Source organism: Halyomorpha halys, unplaced genomic scaffold (genome assembly GCF_000696795.3).
Source record: "Halyomorpha halys isolate HHAL.00 unplaced genomic scaffold, Hhal_1.1 Scaffold286.1, whole genome shotgun sequence".
Taxonomy (NCBI): domain Eukaryota; kingdom Metazoa; phylum Arthropoda; class Insecta; order Hemiptera; family Pentatomidae; genus Halyomorpha; species Halyomorpha halys.
The window spans coordinates 365,019-380,836 of record NW_027115682.1 but is presented as its reverse complement, the minus strand read 5'-3'; the positions used below and the strand labels follow the sequence as shown (position 1 = coordinate 380,836).

The following is a 15,818-nucleotide window of genomic DNA, read 5'->3' as shown; positions in this document are numbered from 1 at the left end:
GTGTGACATTCTGTTTTTGCAAAATTGTTATAGCATATTTCAGCTATAGATGGAAAAAAAACTACATGTGATTCATGAACCAATTACAATTTCATCAATCATCATTATTATCTTTCATCAATCTCATGCATAATGAGGGATTATTTAGTTCATTATACAAGTAATACTATAAACAATAAATTATATCATTAAAATTATAATAATAATGTTTCTATGATGGCCGAAACTATATACATGTATGATGTGTAATATTATTGGAAACATGCATAAAAAAAAAAAGGATAATTGAAAAACAAAGTAATTAATTATTTATTTTTTGTACTAAGATACAAGTGTAACCAACTTATGAACTCAAAAATTGCATAGAAATTCATCATATCACAGCCTGATGAGGTTACATATATTTTACTTTGTTTACAATTTATGTATAGTTTATAAATAAGCTGCATACATCAACAGCAATAAAATTAACTAGGATTCTGAGATAAAAATTCAGACTAATAAATATATAAAGTTAAAATAAATATACACTAGATTCGCAGCAATGTTTACTACCATTTATCTATATACCTTCCTTTGTATACGTCATACATTTTTTTAATTATTCTGTTTCAATGAAAAGTATCATATTTATAAATATTGCTCATAAACAAGATTACTTAAACAGGAAACAAATTTAAAGACAAATAACTTAATCATTGGTAATTTAACATCTTGAAAAATAGCAAATTTGTCAAAATTGAGACTCTAATTAAATTCCAATTAAAATATGATAGAATAATATTCTATCGGTGAATAAGAACAAATCAGTGGTTAAAGCACAAGTTGTTAAACGAATAAGTGGACTGTGGCTCATTCAGCATATCTATCCAAGAACTTATATATCATCTATCTTATTAGTTATAAGTGAATTTTAAATTAATTTGTTTTAGGAGTTCTTGAACAATCAGAATGGATTTTAAATGTCTATCAGCTATGTGGATCATAATCCATGTTTCTTTTGATTTTGGTTTCCTTATCATACATTCTTCATCATTTATAATTTAAGCCTTTAACCTATTGTAATCTTCTTTAATCATATCTGCTCCTTTCTCTGCTATCATGATGGTAGGAGCATTAGTATGTGCTGAAACTATCATTGGCATGATGGAGGCATCAATTACTCTCAAATTCTTGATTCCAATCACCCTTAACCTAGGATCGACAACAGAGGTGGGGTTGCCAGGTGGTCCCATTTTGCAAGTACCACTCTGATGGTAATTGGTGACAGTGATAAATCTGGCATGGCAAGCCCAATATGCTTCACTGTTCCTGGGGTGTTGGTCACAGCCTGGGATAGGCTTGTCATACAATTTCGGATTGAAATTACTAAAAGCAGAGGTTTTGCTTATATTATTAGATAATTCTACTCCTTTCACTAGGATTTTGACATCATCAGGATGTGTAAAAAATCCCAGATCAATACGTGGTTTTGCAAACGGATCTGTTGATTTTAAAGTTATCCTCCCTCGACTCTTTGGCCTCATAACGTTCATGAACATGAGGTAACTGTGAACGGAGCCGTTGGATTTGTAAACCTCGTTGAATATCTTCTCGTTGATTCCAAAGTTAGCATTGAGGAACTGCATAGAAAGTGGCGAGGAGATGCAAAATTGAATTTCCAAATTGGGGAAGTTATTGGGACCATAAGGATCATATACATCAACGAATGCTACCCCTTCCAAGCCACCAGTGGCGGTAAGTGGGCCCTTGTTGTTGAGCATGTAGTTCGTGATGACATCCGCCTCTACTACCATATCCTCTGTGAGACTAACTGGTTTGTCTACCGTAAAAATAACGTTACCGATGACCGGATGGTCCATCAAGTTTTCTCCAACGGGCAGATCCTGAACAACAGGAATACGCATTTCCTTGAGATGTTTTTTCGGTCCGATTCCGGACAGCATCAGCAACTGTGGGGAGTTGATGGCTCCAGCTGAAAGGATTACTTCCTTCCTTGCGCGGACACGGAACTTTCGGTTGCCCTTCACGTACTCGACGCCTACTGCTTTATCTCCTTCAAGCAGTACCTTCGTCACCATCCCATACTTAACCACTGTCAGGTTTTTCCTCTTTCTGATTGGATGGAGGAACGCTCTCGATGCACTAAAGCGACTGCCGTTCTTTGTTGTTGACTAAGACAAACAGAAATAATTAATAGCATTGTGTACTTCACACCATGAATAGTCGATATTTGAAGAGCTTCCAACAAAAGGTTAAACTAACATTTTCTCATACTTTTCGAGAATAGATAAAGAAGTCTTATCTTTGACCAAATTAACATATTTTCAGATTTACCACGAGAGTATTCGTTAAGGATTAAGGACTGACTGCTTTCTATCCATTGCTATTAAATGTCGTATTAGATAAAAAAGAATTTCACGTGAAAAACCATTTTGTTAAATTTCGCTGTTTGAACCTATTTAGAGGAAGCTCTTCACTATCAGAAAAATCATTGAGAATAGAAACTTTATTCATATATTCTTTTAATTTAATGATAGCTTTTAAAACCGAAAATCATATCTTACCATTAATAAAATCAATATCGACTTCCGTAACCCACTAAGCTGACCTTATCATAACTTTTTCCACATCTAGAAGTGTGTAATGAAATTCATCTTCCTTATTAAATTATTCTTTATTAAGAATTTTGCTTATTTAATTACAAAATTTCAGGGTCATTGCCCCATCCTGGTGTTACAGTTTTCATCTCCATCCTAATTTTTTTCATATTGTTTTTAAAATACTAATTTCCTCACTTAATCTTATAATGTATCTATTGGAAACCAATTATTTAAAAATTTACATTCAAACATATTTTATTCAGTTTAAATGTAAGAACATCTTTTTTCTATTTCTCATTGTTAACATTATAATATTTTATTTGAATTTCATCAAAATTAATAATTTTAATATTAGGAATAATATTTTTTTAAAATTGTATTACGAACAGAACTAATTTCTCAAATGAAGATTGAAGATATTTAAATAAATTAATAATAGCTTTGAGATACAAATTGGACATTGAAATTATTATATATTACTAACTTTGAAATGTCATTACATCCGCGTTAAATTGGATCATGTCTGTTTCATACAAATAAAGAGTGACTGAATTACATCCGAAATTTATATGGAAAAACCAAGTAACCAATTATTTAAAAAAAAAAAAAAGACTTAGTACATTTGTTTTTATTTTTTTAGCCTCCTTTAGTAAACGTTTTCTAAATTCAAACCACTACAGCTAAAAATATAAAACCACCTGGATGTCAGAGTTCACACACTTACTACACACAAACACCCATCTATAGATACGTCTATTTTATTTTATTTTTATTGATTACAGTGTTCTTAACAATTATAAACGTATAATTATAACACATTTGCAAGAATTAATTTTTAAAAATCGAGAATCTGAATATTAAATTTAACCTGGATTCAGGATCTAATACCTTAGTTTTGTCATTAAAAATTTGATGAAGGGGAATACCAGAACAGATTTCAAAGGATGTCACTAATAGGTCTCTCGATTTGCGGTTTAGATCTAATCAGTATAATGTACGGAATTAGGAGTCTAGAAGTGTGGTTTCGTGTTCCTAAGTCACAGAATAAGGCAACATCCTGATTCCTAACGCAACAGGTCCATTTCTTAAGGCTGGTAAACAGGATTCATCAATTTGTATAATGGTGTTATTGTGTTGAGTAGGAAAAATAAATGAGTGGTCGAATTTGATTAAAAATAAAAAAAAAATAAAAAAAAAAAGATGAAGGCAAATATCAAACAAGACTATTACTTATTGCTAATTTATAGGTTGCGTATAACCGGATGGCTTTCAGGATCTATGTGGAATTTCTACTTTTTAATCGTTAATGTGTAATATTGTCTCTGTTGATAAAAATAGAATAATGGATTTCTTTGAGGCAACAAGATAAATAAAAGCTTACAGCTACTAATGGTATTTGGGAAAATGTTTATATCACGAATCTTAACATACTTTACTATAATATAACAGTAGACATAAAGTATAACGATGAATGGAATTTTTTAAAAGTTTTTCTCACAAGTAAAGTAGTTGATTTAATTTTTCTACATCAACTACTTTACTTGTGAGAAAAACTTCTTTCTGGATATTTATTTATTTATTTTTTTTTTAGTCGAATTTAAATAAAAATCAAATAACTTAGTGCCTAGTAGTTAGTCTTTATTAGAACAAAATATCCCCTATTTATATTTCTTCTACTCCCCTAAATAGTGAGAATCATTCGACGTCCAGTGAATTTTGATTCTTTTGAGTGAATCACTTGAGGACAAGACTGGGAGGGGAGTCGATTCGAAATTCAATCTACTAAGTTCTAATCAAACTAAAATTTCCTCATTGCTTTCTTAATCACAGATGCGAATTATGTGTTTCTAAGTATATATTAAATAAAACTACTTAAAAAATGTAAAACACCTTTAGTAATTTAAAAATCATTTTATGATCAACTCTACTGTGGAATTTAAGTCCATAAGCCTATTCTAGAATGTGAAATTTTTATTACTGAAGATGTCATTAAATCCGTAACGGAGAACATGTTCATAAATTAAAATTGATCAAATTATCGTGCTCTTATAAATAAGTAATTTTTATTTTAGAAAAGAGAAAATCACACATTAATCATCTTTCTTTTAATAACTTTATAAGATAATCAAACTGAATGATAAAAACATGTGAAAATGACAAGGAGTTAGTACTAAATGAAACATCCCGGAATTGTTCTTTATGTATGTTACTCAAAACAATTTCAATTAGAGTCTATGACAGGTTAAGTGGAGTAAACTAATATTCCACATCTAACGCAACTTGAAAACTGTGTCAGAAAAATATTTCCCGCTCTCTAGGATCGGTTAGTGCAAATCTGATCAGTTGCTTCTATTGAATCATTCTAGGAGCGGTGTGCTTAGAAGAGCTGGAGATGTGGTCCGAATCGGATAAAATTTATAAGGAGTCGCCAATAGTAAAAACAAAAATTATATTCCTTTAATTTAAATTTCCAGTTATTCTGTTTAACTCAATCATCAAATAGGTTACATATTTAGAATTTATATAATTTATTTAGTTACTTCAGTGATCCATTTTTATAATATCTAAGATTGAGGTACGGAGGTGTAAATTAGAGACAGTACCTGTACATATGAGAATCCTTCGATGTTTCCACCGTTGTAATCTCCAACCTTGAAGCCAAGTTCTTTACCAGCTTTTACGAATGCATGAACCAGCTCTGACTTGTATGGAGCTGTATCCACTGAGAGGTAGCCTTTCTGATTATGGAAGCTGCAATGATAAAATTTATTTTTAAATTAAATATAATAAAAAAAATGATATTGTGAGATTACATCCTACTATGCTCTACATGTTAAAATAATATAATTGGAACAACTTGAGAAATAAGACATCTTCCTATTTCTTCATATTCTATAAATTTAAACCCTGATGAACACATTGATAGTACATAATTCTTATAAGGGTATATGTTCAACTGTTGAAGAATGAAGCATTATCTTAATTAGGCATTTTAAATGGGATGTGCTATCTCTATTCATAGTTATGTAATTATATTAAAATAAGATTTAGGTCGACTAAACTTTAACTAGTTCATTTATTCATCTTTTTGAGATTTAGGCATGTTGAAAACCTTAAATAATCTAATGATAATCATCCATTCTAGAAATATTTATACTCTTCTTACTTGTATGTTATTGGATCACGTTATTACCTTGGGTTGACTAGGTATTTAAAAGCGTCTGTTTGGCAAGCTTCGCTCTTCAAGAAGTAAGGGTACACGTCATTCCAGGACCATCCGCGGTTGCCCAGCGCCTCCCAATGATCGTAATCTCGACGGTCTCCTCGAGTGTAGACCATGAAATTAATGACTGAACTGCCACCCATGACTTTTCCTCTTGGTACTGGACATCTGCCATCCTTCAGACCTAGAAGAAAAAAATGACAGAACAAATCATTTAATGCCGCAAAAGTATTGTTGTATTAGTGAATATTAACATACTTTATCTATGAAAAATATTATAACGCTATTTTTTACACCTGAAACGAAAACTAAAGATTATAAAAAAGTACTTTTCATCAATTACAGGAAAAATTTAGATGAATTTGAAAACTTGCATAGCAGTAGTTTGTATAAATGACCTGTTCCTAAAATTATTTATATGAATGAACCTAAATGAAATAGAAAAATAAAAACAAAATACCTCTGCAAGAGTACGGTGATGGTTCGCTGAAGTACCTCCAGTTGACTCCCGTGAACTGTAAGAACGGGGAGAGCAGTGGTATAGTCATGATGATATTCTCAGGACCACCAGCTTCAATCAACAAGACATTCCAATCCTCAATCTGAAACAAGAGAGAAAAAAGCTTTATTTATAAAACAATGCTGCTAAAATATATTTGGTTACTACACTCTACTAATTAATCTAAAGAGAAGATTGGTTGAAAAGTTAAAATATTCCATAAAATTACAATATTAATATATCTAAATAAATTTACATATTTTTTTGCTAACGTTTTCTTTATTTTATTTTTTATAATGGTTTTGCTTTTTCATATTGCTTTTTTCATATCCATCTCATATATCACATGAAGAAAACGCTAAAACTTTTTTGCCCACAATTCTTAAATGCCAACAAAAAAATATTTAAAGCTTGAACACTACTAATGATTTTAAAACAGTGAATTAACAGACAATAATAATAATTATTTACCATTTTCTGATTATTAACTGTTGAGACTTCATTTATTTGTGAAGATCTCCTAATTTTTCTCTTTCACGCGTAGACGCGCCTAGCATCCCTTCCCCCTTTTAAGTATTTCTTGGACCCATTTTTAACAGATAAAAACCGTTTTGTTGCATGATTGTTCATGGTATTGTATTGGTATGAAAGTAATGGTATTGCTCATTATGCAATACTTTCCTTTATCTACATTTATCCACAAATTACTAAATTTTGAACAAAAAAATGTGATTTGTTTTCTCCAGTTGTCTATAATTCATTTGGATAATCGAAAAAAATTGAAATAACACATAACTAAAAAACTTAAATATTAAATATAATACTAGAATAATTAATACTGCTGTAAAAATATGCAATAACATATATTCGTACACAACTTTATGGTTTATGATCAAAAAATACTATCATAATTCAATTGTGAATTTCGAAAAGACCTCAGATTTTTTTCAAAATGGATTTTTCCGTCCTTTTTTTCATTTATCGGTACAGAAGCATATTTGGTTAGTGCTCAGTTTCTGGGTTATAACAAAAATCAATGTTCGAACATTTTAGAAAAAAAAAAAATGCTCTTACAACTCATGAATATTTTAATATTTGTCGTTGAGATTTGTTTGAAATTCACGATTCAATTATATTAAGTAGTTAGAACCACCCCTTAAGAGTTTATAGTATGCAAACCGTAACAACCTAACAGCATTACGGGCTGATTAATGGTACTCAACAAGGCGCTGTTATTTACGTTTTAATGGAGCTCCAAAATAAATAATTATTTTTTCCAACTTATCCTTGGTTGTGTACGGTTTTATAAATAATTATAATTGTTTATTAAACCATATAGAAAAAATAAACAAAGATATTTTGAATAAAATCTATTTAACATAAATAAACAGGGTGCATCAGGATCGTCGAACAATAGACATGGAGGTGATTCTCGCACATACTTTTGCTAAGTAATTTCTGAAATTCATTTTCATATGCAGTTTCCCATAAATCCAGGGTAATATTTTTAGAAGATCTATAAAAACTTCCAGATCGACCATGATCTGATCCTCTAAAGAAAAGTAGAAAATTGATATATATATTTTTTTTGAGCATGCCATGGTTTGTGTTTAAGAAATGTAGTTTGAATTAAATAAGTCAACTATGAGGGGCCCCACGAGCGTACTTATAGTGATAGGCTTTATTATTATTATTTATTATATTTTTTTTTCACACATTATTTTTTAATTTGTCAACCTTCAATTAGGCTAAATATAACCCATTTTAAGAAAAACTTCTATATTGAATAAGTTTAATTTCGTATAATTGATGTTGAAGTATCTGTAGAGATAGGTCTAGATCTGACCAAAAGAGCCCAATAGGGCTCTTAAATCAAGTCATAAACTGAAACCTTCAAATAGTTTTAGCATAGAAAAGTTTTGTTTATTTTTGTAAATAAAGGAAATTTTGTATGGTTTACTATGATACAATTTAAAATAGCCAAAGTTAACAGGTTTCTAGGGACTGCTTGCTATTTAACTAAAATATAAATTTAAATGAAATGAAATAAAATGAATAATCCATCTTCATTCTAGAACACTTGGTCATCTAAGAATTTGAACAATTTTAGTAGCATTTGCCTGGCTAAAGTATGTTCAATTTAACAAAAATAATCGTATAAATGATACATGAAAATGAGATAAGAAAACAGCTTATAAAAATAGACACATATTTTAGCAAGATTGCATGGAAATTTATTATATAAAAGATTGATAATCCAGCAGGTGGATATATAATTGATGTTTTAATGAAGTTAAGGAGGAAATGAACTAACGAGTCAAGTCCATAACGAAGCTTGTTATTCCTTAACATTTAAGGAATTCTAAAACGAGGTAGCTCGAACTACGAAAGGTTTTTGCAAAGCAAGCAGTTTTGGAGAAGGAATGTGCAAATCGGTAAGTGAGAATCTTTTATCAAATCGGTGTATGGAGTAACGAAGTGTGAGGAGGTCAGTTATGTTAGAATGATTTTTGGATCTTAGGGATTGGAATAAGAATTACTTAAAAAAAAAAAAATCAATTTTCTCTGTTTCTGTAGCTTCCTTAACTTTATATTGATAAAGTCAAAAATTATAATTTTTATTTCAGTATTATATTTTCCAATTTAGATTTCCAAATCTCTTCTCAAATTCATTTCTACTAAACGCTTAAAAACATGTTTGGATACGAAAAATAACATAATTTGTCAGCGTTTTTAATTTATTATTTTCAGTAATGACTCTTATTCGACCGAAAAAAATGAAGTTTTACGTTTCAGGATACGTAGAATCCAAATATCGAATTATGCTGGCTTATCTTAAGAAACGTAGCTTAAATTTCTGGAAAGATTTATTCAATTATTTAAATATTGAAGCTAAATATTACTTCTGTAATAACGGTTCGTGAAGTCTCAATTAGACTTAATTTGTCTAATTATTGGTTGTATAGAAAAAGAGAATGAACTTAATGACTCAAAGCCGAAAAGGACAAATTGGCAGACTGGAGGCAAGAGGAAATATGATGAAAACTGAAAATAATCGGTTCGTTAGTTGGCCATTGCTACCTAAATGATGAACAGGGTGAGCATTACTCCAATGACATTTCATTTCAGGAGCTCAATTATCATTCATTTGTTCCCCCAACCGATTTTCAAAAAAATGAAGAAACAACACATCATTACGGTGTTCTCAGATCGTTACTCGATAAGATAATGTCTCAACGAACGTCATTAATAATAATCTTTAATAATGATACTTTTTTTTTTAAAATGGTTGCAAACGCCCTTGAATTATGTTAGTAAGCAAATATGACATTGACCACTAGATCGACTTGAATTATCGTGTCATAATTGAACACTATCAAATGTCTTCGAACTTATATATCTTACCGACATTGCTTGTGACATCATTATCTATAATATATAGTGGAGAAATCTAATATAGGTTTTATTTTGGCTGAACAACGTTCATTCTTATACGTATTTACAATTTATTAAAATTAAGGTTGTCGGGCAATAAATAATTGTAACTGATTCTATTCATGCTAAAAAATAATAAATGAATACAAATAATAAATAAATGAAAAAAAATAAAATAAAATCTCTCTCTAAATATATACAATCAGAATGATAAAGAAAATAAACAAAATCAAATTATGTACATGAAAAAAAAATAATCACCAGACGTCCCTCTCAAAATAATCCCTCTCACCGCGACTGGTAAGGAGCCAGTGGAGGATGAGCAAGTGCGCTAAAGCCGCAAATACTCAACTTGAGTGGAGCATCTGACCACTACCAGAACTCCAATTGTCTATTTTTATTTAACAATGTCTCTTGGCCACCGCCGTTTCAACCTTTCAGGTGGATTGTAGGGATGGGTGGAACTGGATAAGGATTGAACTAAAGGATTAGGGTGATTTATATGGAATTTTGAGAATTCGGTTGGTATGAGGTCAAGGAAAAAAGGGATATGAAGGTCATGGTTTAGTGTACGGTTGGAAACGTAATAGGGTGCATTGACTTTAGTTCTAGGGATTTTGGATTGAAAGAATTGGATACGTTTGATGTTCGACGGTTTAGCTGTTCCCCAAAGTTCAAGTCCGTAGGTCCAGATAGATCTGAGTATAGTGTTATAAATATTTTTGTTTTCTAAAAGTTTGTTTTCTAGTGAGAGATGAGAGGTCCGGCTTAGCAGTCGGTATAGTTGAAATCGTCTGTTGAGTTCTTGTATTTTAAGTATTTTGGTTCCAGGTGAGTCTTTTGACAAGGAAGACTTGAATTTTTGATAATTAAAATGAAATAATTGCATAAATCAAACCAAAAAACAATTGAAATAGCCAGAGAATTGTTTTAGAAGGAGCACAATGGTAACTGAACCTTCCTCCACGAAATCATACGATTGTAATTGAGGCATTTCTTACGATACAAGAACCACTTTTTCTTCTTTGATTGTTTTTTTTTTTTTTTTTTTGACCTCTTTTGTTACTATAAATGTTGTCCTTAAAACAGATTGAAAAAAGTCAAGACACACACTAATTAATTAAAAAATAAAGTTTTGAACATTTAATAAATATCCGGGAACTTATTACTAATCTAGTAATATTCAATAGCGATAACGTCCTTCAAAATTTGTTCCTGATTTAGATATACAAAATTCAATAATAATAAATAAATGAAATAACGAATCCTAATGTATTCTGAAAGAAACTTCACTTCAGATAAAAAGTTTACTTTTAATATTCTACATGAAAAAATTTTGTTGTTTTATTTTTATGCAAGCAGATTTTTCCCAATAAATCGTTTTACATTGATAATGTAATGATTAACTATGACGATGATGTATAGCCAAGGGAGAAGCACACTGCAGTTTACATTACCTGTCCCTGAGTTTCATATTACCTTTGTGGTTTAATTTTCATGCAATTCACGTTTTGATGCAATACTACACTCTGGAATTTGAAAACATCAAGGTAATCCCAAAGCTAAACGATTAAAATTATACATTTAGAAACAGATGTTATATGCAGAACTTCCTGAATATAAAAAGTAACAGTAGGCGTTTGTATTTTGTATTTTGTCTTCCTTAAAGTCCAAGTGACTCATCGGCTTTAAAATAGATTGAATACGTCAATAAAAATTCTGGTAACGGTTGTGATAGATTTAGCAGCATAAAAAAAAAAAAAAAAAGGAAATATCTCTAGGTTATACAAAACAAAATATATAACAACTTCTTGAATAAAGATGAAAAAAAATTAAAATAAAATCGTTCTTAAAGGTGATATTTACAAAAAAAAAATTAATAAAAAAAAATTAAACATCTCTATATAAACCAAAAAATAACTGGTTTTTGCTATGGAGCCGTGAACTCACAATCTCTTCTTTCAAATGTCCCAATGTGGTTGTTGTGCTGTACTGTCAATGTGTCCCACTGTGGGCTAGCAGCAACCACAAAAAATTCGACGATGGCGGCCGACTTACTGAACACCCACACTAACTGTTGCAAACTGCCAGATGACTTTCTCTGGAGACTTAGTTCCTAACACTAAGCAGTAAGCTGTAATACACCTACTGTATACTTGGGCTTAGTTCATACTTCACAATAAATAGTCTCTGTATACATGTACAATGTATACAAAAAATCAACAATATAAATTTCATGTTTATATGTACTTCAACGTACGTATTTCAATACGTTTCTTTCAATATGGTGGCCACAACAACCATTAAATTATGCTGAAGGTATACTCAGTATTTTTTCCTTAGGCTTGTTGAGCAAGATGAGCACTGTATAATATGGGCAATCAATTCCTTATTACCTTTTTTTCCCACTTACCGATCACGCAGCTATTAATGCATCTATTGACGATATTGCCACAATAATCCACTAGCCTTTTAGGTGCCCCTTAACACAGAACTACGTCCATGGCTTCAGTTTACATTAATAATTACATTAATTAAAAATAATAAAAATAAAATAAGTAAATAAAAATAAAATAAACACATAAATAAATTTTTTTAACATATAATAGAAATAAATAAATATAATCTCTATATGTATATAAACAGAAACATGAAAATAATAAAACAAAATAAAATATATTATATTCGATTAATTATTTATTATATGATTGTTTGAGAGTTTTTTTTTTTTATTATTAACATACACCATTTTTGATCCATTTTACTCTCAACCTTTATTCTTTAAAAAATTCTCCAACGTTTCGGCCCTCAGGCCATTTTCAATGTAATAAGTGATAAATATAAGTGAAAAAGAGGAGATTGTTTGTATAAAAGGGTTTTTAAATTTAGGATATGAATCCAATCCTAACAGTCCAAAATCCTTAATGCTCCTTACTTTGTCACAAATCAAATCATACATCAGGACCTCAATGTCCCCATAAACTCCCCAACCACCCAAACCAACTCGTTTCTAACCTGGCTTATCCTTCACTACCTAAAAATCCTCCTAGGCGTCTGAAAAGAAGATAGCCTCGAAATCTTCTCCTTTAGAAATGTTTTTGGAGTTCTATCAATGGGTAGATTCTCCACATGTTTGTATCATGTCATAATATCACTTACAGCAAATTTACTTGATGTGTATATATGTATACAGTTGTAAATAACAATAAATAAATTATTAAAAAATAAATTTTAATATAAAAGTTATATTGTGACATGGGCAATTAGCCTGAAAATGAGATTAAAAACAATGATATCAATATTTAAGGTTGTCTCCTTGAAAATGGCCTGAGGGCCGAAACGTTGAAGAGTTTTTTAATGAATAAAGGTTGAGAGTAAAATGGATCAAAAATGGTGTATGTTAATAATAAATTATATTCTATCAGTTTACTAGTTATTATATCAATAGCGTATCCTGACTGTAGTACAATAACTGACACCCTGTTTCTAGAGTTGTTTTTCTTGAATTTTTCATGGTGATGCTGAAAACAAAGCAAGGTGATAGATATGCAAGGGTATAAGAAGGTACGTACGCCAGAACGACTAAGCTATTTCCTGATGGTAAATTGCAGCTTATACGATAATGACGATTCTATGACATTAGCTAAAGGACACTTAATCACAGCCTACTCAGATTAAACGTCGCATGGCATGGCTCAAGGACCCAGGACGTTACGTCGTCTTCCTAGCTTCAGTTCTGTTTGCTTCACTTAAGTACTGCTAAGATACAATTTGCAAATAGCTAATGAATGAGTATTTTCAGAGCTAATTAAAAAGGTTTTAGCAGAGGTGGATTAAGAGGAATTTAAGAGTAAGCATTTCGGGTCCCTGCGGAAAGAATAGCTTTAAAAAACTCTAACAGTTCAAGAGTGAGACTTAGAAGCCATAAAGTTTATCTTTTGATTTAAGATTTGTTCAATTATTTTATCGAAGGTTTTTTGATAAGCTCAAAATTAAGATATTTTAAGAATTCAAGATCCCTTTGTGGCCCATTGCTATCCGCTTATACCGGATAGCAACGATACCTGAACCTTATTTCGCTGGGTGAAAAGGAAAATCCACTATGTCAAAATAATTAATTTCCAATTTTTAGCTTTTCTTGACCACGAAAACGATATCTTTTAACGAGTGAATTGGGATTCATGGTTTCTTTTTTTCTTATTTTTTTCTCTAAGTAATCATAAATTTAGAGTTGGAAAAACAAAAATTTTATAGCTTTACGGACTAAATATTCTATGAAAAAAATGCATAATATCAGTTTTGTTTCAAGTATAAATGATATTGTACTTTGGGAGCTTCACTTATTATTACAGGATATTTATACAATTGGGTTCTTGATTGCTAGATAAAACATCGAAAAAGTTGTATCAGTCTTCGAGAACCGAATATTATGAAAATAGAAACTAAATAAGATTATTTTACAAGAGAGAAAGCACGTACAAAATAACAATATAGAGATTGAAAAGACAAATTTATTTAATTTAACAGTTTTCCCTTCCAGATGTACCTGAATAGAAACACCTGGAACCATCGACTCTAATAAAGTGCGAGTAAACGAACACTGTTGCATAATCGCAATGTGTCATTCATCTTTCGAGATCTGAGTTGATAAATCTCAACCTCACCTCTGTTACAGACGTTGTCGAAACAGTTACCCAACTACCTACTGCATTGTGATTATTTGACGAATGGTTCTAATCTCATCGATTGGGTATAGAGAAAACTTAACTATAATTTTCTATATGTCTTAATTAAGGTTTATGACCTAGTGACCTAGAACGTAAGTATAAATTAGAAATGTGTATATCTTTATGTACGGGAATATCTTAGTGAGTCCCCATAATCTCAGTTTATGGCGTTTATATATCATACATCATATATAAACAACATGCGTTGTGAGAAGAATTTTTTGAGTTTTAGCATTTAGTGTTAATAAATTTCCTAAAATATATTATTTAAATATTAATAATGTAGATACATTCTGAAAGAGATTCAATGAAACATAATCAAAATATTGGAAATCATTTGATTGGATTGAAAAAAATAAAGTGTTTATTCAGGATGACAGCTTGAAGATATTAGAAAGGAGGAAAATTTTGAAATTTTATCTGCTTTTCACCATCCTTTCCAATATCGTTACGATTAATAAACAAATAATAATTGCCACAAATTTAATTATAATTGGCGCGGATCAGTACACCTTACCAAAGCTATGACTAAAACAACTAGGCCTTACCAAAGCCAACAACCAACGGGCGTTGATGACCAGGCTGTTAAACGCCCTTTCAAAACTAACAAACAAACAAACAATTTTGAAATTATTTCAGCAAAGACATTACTAATTGTCTTGCGACATAAAGGATATAGGTTGGATAGGGCACATAAGCCTCTAATGTGTACATAAGCGAATCTCTACACAACCATATATGTAACAATATTTGATAAACGTCCTGACTAAACAGTATTTTAATTATTATTTTACTTTTTATTATACAAAAGTATAATATTGAGATTATGACCTACGGATCAGACCAGCATAATCTTAGACCATAAAAAGTGAAAAAAGGAAAAAAACCTCTGGCAATAGGCAGATATAGATGCAGACCACTGGGAATATTAAACTAAGCAATGGGAATGGAAGAGAAAAGGTGAAAGTTGAAAAAAAAAACATTGTGGCAAAGATAAAGGAAAACCGCCTGAAGTAGAACGGAAATTTAAAAATATGCCAGAAGGAAGATTACTGAGTGGTAGACTTCTGGAAAATATATTTAAGGAGAGGAAGTAGACTTGGGACAATGAAATCATATCCGTGATAGGAAATGGCATATGAGAAGAATGGACCTTGGATAAGGTGATCTGGAAGAAGGAGATCATACAAAATGCAGGTTAAGGAAAACCACTGCTTGAGTACATAATCCAAAACAACATTTTATATATATAGTGGTTTTATTATGGTTCTTCCTACAAATTCTATTTTTAGAACAATTTCCATTAGTTGTGTTCCTTGTATTCATTGATG

The 15,818-nt window shown here is 30.7% G+C and overlaps 1 protein-coding gene across 3 annotated transcripts in view; it reads right to left on the bottom strand.

Annotated features, from left to right (window-relative positions):
- Positions 1–285: 285 nt before the first annotated feature.
- Positions 286–15,818, bottom strand: part of LOC106680782 (glucose dehydrogenase [FAD, quinone]) — a 73,868-nt gene continuing 58,335 nt past the window's right edge. For all 3 annotated transcript variants that reach the window (XM_067052707.1, XM_014420712.2, XM_014420713.1), the window contains exons 3-6: positions 6,287–6,428; positions 5,797–6,010; positions 5,207–5,354; positions 286–2,174 (exon numbers count right to left, since the gene is read on the bottom strand). In XM_067052707.1, the coding sequence (XP_066908808.1) occupies positions 1,044–2,174; positions 5,207–5,354; positions 5,797–6,010; positions 6,287–6,428 (1,635 nt within the window). In that variant the 3' untranslated portion in view covers positions 286–1,043. The remainder of the gene's footprint in view (positions 2,175–5,206; positions 5,355–5,796; positions 6,011–6,286; positions 6,429–15,818) is intronic.